Source organism: Dipodomys ordii, unplaced genomic scaffold, assembly GCF_000151885.1.
Source record: "Dipodomys ordii isolate 6190 unplaced genomic scaffold, Dord_2.0 Scaffold5, whole genome shotgun sequence".
In the NCBI taxonomy this organism is placed as follows: domain Eukaryota; kingdom Metazoa; phylum Chordata; class Mammalia; order Rodentia; family Heteromyidae; genus Dipodomys; species Dipodomys ordii.
The window spans coordinates 19,943,904-19,955,473 of NW_012267221.1; the positions used below are offsets into that span (position 1 = coordinate 19,943,904).

General features: G+C 39.8%; 1 protein-coding gene across 1 annotated transcript in view; it reads left to right on the forward strand.

Annotated features, from left to right (window-relative positions):
• Dhrs9 (dehydrogenase/reductase (SDR family) member 9) overlaps positions 1-9,275 on the forward strand; it is an 18,703-nt gene extending 9,428 nt beyond the window's left edge. The window contains exons 2-4 of the mRNA XM_013027347.1: positions 3,578-3,901; positions 5,022-5,280; positions 9,023-9,275. Of these exons, the coding sequence (XP_012882801.1) occupies positions 3,589-3,901; positions 5,022-5,280; positions 9,023-9,275 (825 nt within the window). The 5' untranslated portion in view covers positions 3,578-3,588. The remainder of the gene's footprint in view (positions 1-3,577; positions 3,902-5,021; positions 5,281-9,022) is intronic.
• Positions 9,276-11,570: the final 2,295 nt, after the last annotated feature.

An 11,570-nucleotide genomic window follows, 5' to 3' on the forward strand; every position in this document is an offset into this window, starting at 1 on the left:
AGGAAGGAAGGAAGGAAGGAAGGAAGGAAGGAAGGAAGGAAGGAAGGAAGGAAGGAAGGAAGGAAGGAAGGAAAGAGGGAAGGAAGAGAGAGGGGAAGGAAAAAAGAGAAAGGAGAGAATCTGACTCCCTAGTGTGTTTGCTGTTATTAGAGCTTCACTGCTTATAGTTCACCAGGAATTACTAGAAAGTTCTTTACCTATCTCTGGGTCTACCCTCCTATATTTGAAGCCATTGGTTGAAACTGATTCTTCCAGCTAATCCAATTCCACTTCCCCTTTTCCATCATTGCCACTCTCCTACCTGGCCATGAAACCTGACTTCCATCAACCACAATATATTTGTTGATTTCCTAAATAATTTGAAATTTTAGGATTATGTTTTCTTGTAGTGGTGGTGAAGTCATAGACTTCTTGTGATTTTATTTGTTCTTGTTGAATTGCAGGTATGTGTGCACACATGCATGTTATATCTATGTTCTAGAAAATTTGGATTACATGATTGTCATTACCATAGCTACCTTCTAAGTTTGAATAACCATATGTGGTGGCAGGATAATTATCATGATTTTGAAGTTGTGGTGAGCAAGAACCATGTTTTTGTGATAGATAACAATAGCAATGTGGAATTTAAACAATACCTGTGATTTCTACTGATGATAAAACCATGTATGTACACAGATGGTGTGAAAGCTTAGCATTACTTTCATAATTGAAAGATGTACACTGTACTTATAGCTTAGAGAAAATATAGACTTTCTTCTCCTAATAGACATGTGGACTCAAGATTCTATGGAACTTCTTGGCCTGAGGAACTTCCATTGATGCCCAAATCATCACTCCACCTGAATTCAAGCCTCTTCCTTGTGGCCTTCCTCTTCCCAATCACTGTACGGTCTGGAACAGAGGAGGCCATGACACAAGATGACTTTAGCAACCACTATGCCAGACATTAGAGATTGCTCTGGATTCACAGACTTTTATCTCAATTTTTCAGCCACCAAGGGCAAAGTACCATGTGCTGACCTTGTCAGCAAGTTAGAAACTGCTCACCCTTAGACCAGGGGCAGGGATTCTAGTTTCCTCATCCTCCCATCTTCAGTGGCTTTGACAAATCACCTTATGGTGTTAAATCTATATTATCTTTCATTAAATGAAGTAGATAACATGCCTTCTCTAATGAAAAGGTGAGTGAGAGGATCAAATGAAACTGCATACAAAGTTAAGTATAGTCTGGAATGTAAGCCATGAGCTATAAGACTCCAAGATGGCCTCTGGTGAAACTAACCACACAGAGTGTGGTCGTGGGGCCTGAACTCTGGGCCTGGGCGCTGTCCCTCAGCTCTTCAGCTCAAGGCTAGCGTTCTACCACTTGACCCATAGGGCCACTTCTAGATTTTTTCTGCTTATGTGGTACTGAGAAATCAAACCCAGGGCCTCATGCATGCAAGGCAAACACTCTACCACTGAGCTACCTTCCCAGCCCCCAGCTTTGGATCTTTTAGAAGGAAAGAGATAAAAGCCAAGCTCAATTTTTTCTTGAGACTTAAAGAAGGTACACTATACTGAATTATTTTATCTGTGATTTGCACACCAATAGAAATGAAGTATATGTGTGTGTAGGTTTTTCTGTGTGGATATTTATATTCTTTCTTAGGACAATATTTATATAGACAAAAATATAATGTGTGCACTAAAATACTGAGTCAAAGATTATCATTGTTACCTCTTTTTATTTTTTTCTGTACTTGTTCCTTTTGTTTCACTTGGAGTATAAATTGCTTATAGGCAAAAGAAAGAAAGGAAAGAGAAAGAAAGAAAGAAAGGAAAGAAAGAGAGAGAGAGAGAAACACAACCTGAATTAACAAATTGTTAAAGGATTCAAATGATAAATCAGAAACTATCAAAAGGAAATAAAGTCCAAATTTATGAAATTGCTGGAGCTCCAAACTGCCTTTTGAACACAGTATCCATGACCAGAAGTCTGACCTTCAGTTACTGATTTTCCTCAGTGAGGCAGTCCTGGCCCTTGTGATTCTAAGGGAGGGCCAGATCAGGGCTGGAAACTATCTGGGTCATGGGGGAGGGCCTTTCCTGCGTATGTTTGTTCTCTTTGGCTCCCTGCTCCTCCCCCCACTGACTAGGGAGCCAATCCAGGTGATCCTGGGTGGGGAGGGAGCTAATGACCTCTTTCCCTCAGGTTGGTTTTCCACATAGCTGGGCCTCCAAGATGTGGGGTACTTGGGCAGCCATGGAGCATAGTCTGCCCTCAACCTCTTGTTCACTTCCTTCTTCTGCTGGGGTAGGCTTAGTCTTCCCTGGGCATCATGGTGGCCTGTGCTGAGGATAAATGCAGGCTTCAGAGGCAAGGGGGAAAGATGTCTTTCTCATGCTTGATGATAAGCCCATGGCTACTCCTATCCTTAACACCTACCATCAAAGCCTGTTTTACAGCATGATTTTGATCACTTGGTCTTCATTACACATGGCTATTTTTCTCACAGGAAGCTGGCATTTAGAAATTAGGCACTGGAGATAGGGGTTTAAGATTTAGCATTTCCCTCTCATTCTCTTCCTGTTCAATTCACCCCCCAGCTAGGAGCACAAGGACCTCCCAGACCAGTAATGTTCTCAAAGATAGGTAGAAGGCTGACACTTGCCTTTTGAAAACAAGAAAATGGAAGGGAATAGAAAATATTTTCTTAGTGACAATAGCAAAAATGCTTTCCTTTCTTGAAAATCTGAACATAATTGGGAGTGCCACAGAATACAGACTAACAGATTTTTTTCTTTGTAATTTTCTTGTAAAGGTGCTGTACAGAGGGGTTAGAGTTACATGAGTAAGGCAATGGGTACATGTCTTTCGAGCATTGTTACTCTTTCCTTTGTTGTTCTCCCACAATCCCTTCCCTCCCCCAGCTCCCACACTCCTCCCCCCCCCACTCAGAAGTTGTAAAGTTCATTTCCAATATACTGCCTTACGGGTATCATTGCTGCAATGGGTCATCCTGTGTCCTTGTTTCAGTGTTTTATTCTTCTTCTTCCCCTCCCCGTTTTGCTCTTGAATCCTACCAAGTAGCAAGAAGTAAGTTTTACTGTGAGAGCCTGTCTCTCAGATGGATAAGTTCATATATGAGACTGATGTCACCATTCTGTTTGGGCTCCATCCAGTGGCCTGTGTCTGCTCTGCTATATCACCACCTTCTCCACCTCCCAATTGTTTGATTTCCACTTTGTTGGCTTGTGCATTTCCTTAGAAGAATGGTTTTTCATTTCAGTGACCATCTTCTCAACAGACAATCCAAATACAAATTATTGGGTGACATAGATCAATATGCATTGTGCTCATGAACTAAAATGTTGAATTGAAACCTCTTTGTAGTAGTACTTAAAGATTATTTTAAGGGTTTTTTAGCTTGATTTTTCTTATTTTCTTAAAGGAGTTGCACAAAGGGGTTTCAATTCAACTTCCTATTTATCTTCCCAAAATACCTCAAATTTAACCAACCTTGATGGTTCTAATTTGAATTTTCTTTCTACTTTGAAGACTTAAGACATCATCTTTGATTATCACATACAGGAACAAGAAGAATGTTCTTTTTGGTGTTGATCTTCCTCATCCTCTGTGCTTTCCTGTGGAATTACAAAGAACAACTGCAGATTGCAGACATCACTGAGAAGTATATTTTCATCACCGGATGTGACACTGGATTCGGAAACTTAGCAGCTAAAACTTTTGATAAAAAGGGGTTTCGTGTAATTGCTGCCTGTCTAACTGAATCGGGATCAACCGCTTTGAAAGCAGAAACTTCCGAGAGACTCCACACTGTGCTTCTGGATGTAACTGACCCAGAGAAAGTCAAGAGCACCGCCCAGTGGGTGAAAAATCATGTTGGGGAAAAAGGTGAGAGAAGGTCAAGATGGTAAAGATACAGGGCAGTGACCTAACTAAAACAAAATAAAATAGGTTAGCATTGTAAAACAGCCTTTCCAGAAAATGTCTCCTGAACACAAGGTGTGTACTTATCTAAAATCAGCAGAAATTTGGAGTTATTGCACATCAGGGGCTCTGTGTGTATAAGACACACCCAGATGGTGCTCAGCCTTAAGTCGCAGTGAGAGAATTCAGAACAGAGATGTGAATCCTGACTTTTCCTGGTCTCCTGTGAAGGACCACTCCAGCCACATACATGGCACAAGAAATCAGGATCAAAATTTCCAGTAGAATATGAGAGCAACCCTCAAAGCTGAATACTTGGGTCCTACTTTTCTACCACAATGGCTCTAGAGGCTATACATTTTCAGTGGGTCAGACAGAAAGGGACCAGTTTAAGTCTTAGACAGTTGGGTGTGTATGAGCCATCAGACATTCTCTACACTAAGTTCTGCTAAAATGGTTGCATTCTGAACTGGAAGGGTTTTATCAGCTTTGATCAAAATTAGAAATACTCCCATGGAGGAAAGTATTGGTGCTCACAAAAGGATGTGTGTGTGTGTGTGTTTCTTTTCTCATTTACATCTTTATCATGTATCTGAGAATATGATTTCATAAGGCTCCAGATAATCGTTAATGTTTTAATTCCAAACACCTTTAACAACACTAAGTGTAAAATAAGCTTCATGAATGAACATTTTTACTAAAAATATAGAGTAGATTCATATTACTATTCTTTACCTATACAGAATATTTTATAAATATAGTATGAATTTGTCATCCAGCCAGGTAGGAAAACCAGACCAATAGACTTACACATCTGCCATGAGAAAAAAAAGATAGTCTCACTTGGAAAGTATCAGTATTTGAAATTCAGAACCCTAAATAGAATAACAGTGAGACTAAACCCAAGAACCAAACTTCAACGATTATAATTTAGCCTCCCACTCTCTGTCACCATTTCTCCAAACTTCAAAGTCATTCAAGGCAGATATATGACTACAAAGAGGAAATGACTTCATTGTAGAAAGCAGAAGATGAGCTTCCAACAAGATGCCCATACACATGCTACCGTCTCTCTCTGTTCTAGGTCTGTGGGGTCTGATCAATAATGCCGGCATTCTTGGTGTGCTGGCTCCCACCGACTGGCTGACCGTGGAGGACTACAGAGAACCCATTGAAGTGAACCTGTTTGGACTCATCAGTGTGACATTAAATATGCTTCCTTTGGTCAAAAAAGCTCAAGGGAGGATTGTCAATGTCTCCAGCATTGCAGGTCGTCTCGCATTTGGTGGAGGGGGCTACACTCTATCCAAATACGCAGTGGAAGGCTTCAATGACAGCTTAAGGTAATGTAAAGTAACTGATTTAAGAAATACTAGCTGTGAACATTTATTGAATGTTTAGTAGCTACCAGACACACTGTTTAGTACTTTAAATTATTTCTCCTCTATAAATGATACCACTGAAGCTAAAATAATTAAGTGTGTTGGCCAAGGTCACCCATAAATCAGTGGCACAACTGAGATTTGAACTCATCTAATTCTAAGTTTTGTCTTAATGCATGATACTAATAATGGTAGTGAATTAATATTCAATGGGTCAGTTTGTCAGATAAGGATGGGAAATTAGAGAAAGTGAATCAAGGTAGGCTTCACCATGGTTGCTGCTAGTCATTTGAGATACAACATAATCTTACTTAAACCCTCAGTAGAAAGGTATGCATTCTTACCTACCTGCTCAATGTACTCAGTCCACCTATTACAGAAGGAGGAGAGAAGGATGTGTTTAATGGATTTTATCTGAAACCAGAATTTATCACTGAAATAATTGCAAGTGGTTCTTTCAGTTGAGGTTCTGACAAGAGATGATAACATATTAAAATTGGGTAAAGGAAGTAGAGTTATCTTATTTTCAGACAGGTAGATAACATAGAGGGAAATCCTAAATGTAGTATTTAGGAGTTAATAATACTAGGGACATTGTTGTTTTTTGTTTTTATTGTGAAAATACTGTACAGAGGGGTTACAATTACATGGGCAAAGTAATGAGTACATTTCTTATCAAGCATTGTAGCCTCCTCCTTTGTTTCCCCTTCCCATCCCTTCCCATCCTCCCCCCACCCCCCCCAACTCCTCCACCCCACCCCCCCCCTCAAAGTTGTAAAGTTCCTTTTCGACATAACGACTTGTACATCTCATTGTTGCAATGAGTCAATCTGTATCTACTAGGGACATTTCTATTCATAGACTGAAGACAAGGAGTCAGGGAAGCTTCCAGAACATGGAGACAAAAAGGCTGTCAGCTTCCATTGAGGGATAAAGTAATTCATGTTGACAACACAGGCAGAATAACTAGCTCTTCTCTCTTTCCTCCCTTTCTCTCTATCTCTGATATCCTTCTGGCACATCAGTGTTCCCATTGGAAGCCAAGGTAGAGGTAAATTGGTGAACCCACAAATGTGGCGCTGGCAAAAGGGACTGAAGAAGTAAACGGAAAATAGCCAGCTAAGTATACTGTGAGAGAAGACAATATTAGATGACATTCCTTCATTTCATCTCTTTATTTAATTAACTAGTATGTGTTGAAGACATGTGTTAGAGTTTGTCATATATGCCATAGATTTAGAAGTAGCTTACTAGCAAAAGGACAGATTAACTCCATGAAATTAAAGATGAAATAACTCATTTTCCATGTGATCATGTTGCCAAGTTTGATTCTCCCAGGAAATAAATGAATAATCTTGGAATAATGTTTACAAAACATTCAATGTGAATTTGAGTCGCTAGCTTTGGATGTTGTGAAAAATGCAAAATGGAGTGGGCCTGGAGTAGAGCCCAGGTTTCTGGTTTTTGAACCCACCAGAATGTTCCTGATGGATCCAATCTAACACATTGAGTAGAAAGGTCATGGAGAACCTTCTTTAGTCCCATTAGTTGACCACTGGTTGCAGTCTACAAGCAGCAGTATTGTAAAAGAAATTTTTCAAAATAGTATATTTAGAGGTTTGTTCACTCCCCAGTCCTGGGGATTGAACTCAGGGCCTACATACTGTCCCTGAGGTCTTTTGTTCAAGGTTAGCATTTTTCCCCCTGAGCCACAGCTCCACTTCCAGTTTTAGAGATCAGAGTCTCAAGACTTTCTTGCCCATGCTAGCTTTGAAACATGATCCTCAGATCTCAGCCTTTTGAGTAGTGAGGATTCCAGCCCTTTGTTCACAGATTTGTGGAATTTTCAGTGTATCTATACAATACCTGAATCATGAGATTGGTATGTGAAGTGGTATTTCGCATTCAGAAACAGTCCGGTTCCAAAATATCTACCTATAGTAGAGTTACGGGCAATAGTCTGAGAAAGGATCAGGATTCTTGAAAGCTGCATTTGCCTAACACACATTCTGATTTCCTACTGATTTTGTTTACTTTGTAAGCTTAGGTGGCTTGTCTCTAGATAAGATGTTATTTTCATGAGTGAATAGAAGTTCTCAAATATTCTCTTGGAACTTTTGTTTCCAAGATCCAACAGAGATCAGCGCGCAGGTGAATAAAATATAATTAAGCCAGAAAATAACCTTTTTTTTTAATTTTATTTTATTTGTGAACATGCTGTACAGAGGAGTTACAATTACGTGGGCAGGATAATGCGTACATTTCTTACCAAGCATTGCAGCCTCCTCCTTTGTTTACCCTTCACATCCCTTCCCAGCCTCCCCCCTCCCCCCCAATCCCAATCCTTCTCCTTCCCCCCCCCTCCCCCCCCCCCCAGCACCGACGTTGTAAAGCTCGTTTTGGACATGACAACTTGTACTTCTCATTGTTGCAACAGGTCCACCTGTATCCTTAAACAACTGTTTTTTCCCCATCTCCTCCACAAGTTATACTGACATCAAATATAGTGAAAGCAGGGGTTATACTGTGGGGGAGGGACATACAAAGCAACAAAGAGATAATCTTATAAATGCATTAGAAACACATGCATGAAAGAAAAAAACATTAAAATACACATCTAAGGGTTCATTTTCCTGACATCACATTATCTGACCTTTTCCGCTTGACTCATACATATACTAGATATTACAAATAAGGGAAACCATGGGACCTATGTTTCTTTGGGCCTGGCTTACTTCACTTAATATAATTTAGAAAATAACCTTTTTGTAATGTAAGTTAACTATCTTTTAAAATCTTTCTATGTCAAGCCAATATCCATTTTAATAAAGTATATTTCAACTTATACAATAGGTTTTGGGGAGTAAATTTACAACCTTTTGAAATTCATAAAAATAATTTTTAACAATGGAAAATGGATTCAATCACATTTTAAGTTCACTACTAGAGCGTTTAAAAACTCTTAATGGTGAAGACCTCTTCAAAATGCGTCATTCCTTTGTTCTATATTCATGATGTTTACACATTAAACTTAGGAAAGGATTCTACTAGTCTGTCATGCCTTGTTTTGCTTTCAAGAGAGGGACACTACAAGGCTTCCAAATCCTTGACAGCCAGTAAATGAGTAGAATTTTGGTTTTCTGTAGTGACATGATATAAAAGCTTGCTCCACAGCCTAGGGACCCGGTGAGGTCCATCAGAGCTGGTTGTGTTGTGGCCTTCAGCATCCTCATTTTGTGCAGTAGTCTCTGCATATTTATAAAATAAAGGTAAACTTTTCCATCCAAACCAGTCAATGGCTATTGGTCCACTTCCCCATAAGCTAGCTTGCGTACTGTGAAGAAACAGTCTGAGCCCATTTTTTTCATCAGTTTCCTGAGGCAAGTGTGGCTTACAAAGATAAAGCACTGGAATGGTGGTGTGCCAAGCTAATTTCTCTGGACCTGTTTCCTCATCTGCTAAATGACAAGGTAAAAATGGATTGATGCTTGTTTCCAGTGCACACGATTCTGTGGCTCCATGAAAAGATTTATGAGAAAATCGTCAGAAAAATAGCATACAGCCTACAAATAAATCTAAAAGCAAAATTAGGGCTTAGGATGGAGTGCTTGCCTGGCATGAATGAAGTCCTAGATTCAATGCTGAGCACTGGGGGGAAAAAAATCCTTAAATAAGGAAACATCTTCAACTATTCTTTCCACAGACGGGACATGAAGGCTTTTGGTGTGCACGTCTCATGCATTGAACCAGGATTGTTCAAAACACATTTGTCAGATCCAATAAAGACAACTGAAAAGAAGTTTGCCATTTGGAAACATCTGTCTCCAGACATCAGACAGCAATATGGAGAAGGATACATTGAAAAATGTGAGTTGCAGGGTGGAGCCCGTGCCCTCGGGGGCATTGTCTGGGGCCACTCTCCTAGCCAGCAGGAAGGAGACCCAACCATAAATTAATGTTCTCAGAGATTTTTAAAACTGGATCAGAGGTCATTATCAATTCCAATGCCATCTCTTGCTTCTCTGAGCCTATAAAATTCACTGTGTGTTCACTACGTAGCAAGTTCTATGGTAAGTCCATCTAACATACATAATTTATTCCTCGAAAGAGCTACTGGAATAGTGACAGAGGCTTTGCAATGTTCCCCCCAAAGTTATACAACCACTCCTGGACTCACGTAGGTTGCTCTAGGGCTCGTGGTCCTCATCTCTACAAAAAGCACCAGTCATTCACTCAACATTATTGGAGGATTTCTGGAAGTTATAAAAGAATAAAGAAGACTCAGAATCTGACCCTTACAATCTAATATACAACAAAATGTAAACAGTGAGATTGTGAAACAAGGAAACTACAGTACACAGCCTCTTAGCGGTAAACCCAAATCCCAGAAGTAGTACTAGATAGTATGGTATTTAGTTGCTCAAGGGATTTAGAGCAGAAAATGTGCACTGCTGCTTAAAAAGTCTTAGTGGAACAGGTCAGGCTTGAATAACATCTAAGAAACAGGAATAAATTATTTAGATGGAAGCTTCTAGGAGCAGTAACGTATGGAGAGGGAAATAGGTCATAAAAGTCATGAGTCACCTGGGTGCTGGTGGCTCATGCCAGAAACCTTGGCTATTCAGAAGGCTGAGACTCAGAGGACTGCATTTGAAGCCAACCTAGGCAGACAAACCGTCAGACACCATCTCCAGAATAACCAGCCTCAAACCAGGCTGGTGGTGTGGTTCAAGTGATAGAGCACGTCTAGCAAGCAAACAAGGTGAGTCAGCAATCTGAGCAAGCTCAAGTCTCTGAGTTCAAACTAGTACTGGTGGGGGGAAAAAAGTCATGAGTCAAAAGACTGAGTCAGAGAGGAAGAATAATAATAAAGATTACATAATGATGATTACTTCTGTGAACATTTACTAGGCATTTATTACCATTCTAAGTGCTTCACAAGCCTTCGTTCATTTACAATCCCTAAACTGGAGAGACAGTTCTATGATCTCCTGCATTTTGTAGAAATAAATACCTGGGAAAGAAACTTACCTGAAATTGCACAGCTCTTCCCTTGTAAGTGGAAGAGCCAGATTTGAACCCAGCCAGCCTGACTGGCACTGGCACTGCACTAAAATGCAAACAATGCATTGAGGACACTGGTCAGACTTACCTCACACTTTTTGTCTCTATTGATGTTGATTTTCCTGTTCCTCAAATATTTATAGAGCTCTTGCTTTAAGTTATATAGACACTTCTGTGGCACAGTTCAAAGTCAGAAGTTTTGTGGTAAAGGCAAAAGCCAAGTCAGATATACTTGGGAGGAATTTGAAATAACTAACACCCCCAAATACCACCACCCCAACACAAAAGCACGCACACATGCATGTGTCACACATATATGTAGCATATCTTTTGTCTTATTACAATAGCCATTCTAAAAGGTACAAGGAGCTAGCTCATTGAATTTGTATTTCCCTGGTGAGTAGTGATGTTGAATATTAAAACAATTCATATTGTTTACCAATTCTTCATCAAATGTAGTGTGTACAAATAATTGTCCCATTCCATAAGCAGTCTGTTCATTCTTTTAACTAATGCCTTCTCAGTGCAGGAGTTTTTATTTTCTACAATGCCATCTATTGTAGCTTTTGTTGTCTACATCTTGGAGTCATATCCAAAAAGCTATTGCCCAGACCAATGTCAAAAAGAGTTTACCCTACATTTTTTTCCTAATAGTTTTATACTTTTAGGTCTTACACATGTCCTTGATCCATTTTGAACTAATTTTTGAACATGGCATGAGACAGGCATCCAATTTCACACTTCTACATATGGACATCTAGTTTTCCCAACACCTTTTATTGAAGAGATGGGCTCCAAACCATGACTGATTGCTTGTAAGGTACCTATCTCTCAGAAAGGATCTTAGCTTATTACTCATTTCCTGAGATACTTCAAACCTCTTGACTCAGAATGTTTGGAATGATTCACGCTTTCCTCTCAGAATTATAGAGGCCTGTGGTATTGTGTCCATACTCTCATATCCATGAGTTCCTACACACTCACAGAAAACACACATGCACACTCACAGTACTTCTCTAAGACAATTTAGGAACCAAACCTATGACTTCCTAGGCTTAGGGACTTCATGGGCCTTATAAAGTATCTTTCTCCTGTTGTCTTGAAGGAATAGTCCTCAAAATAGAGTCCTTTGACCTCAGCAAGCATCTCACCTAGAAATGTGTTAGAAATACAAATGACGGGGCTGG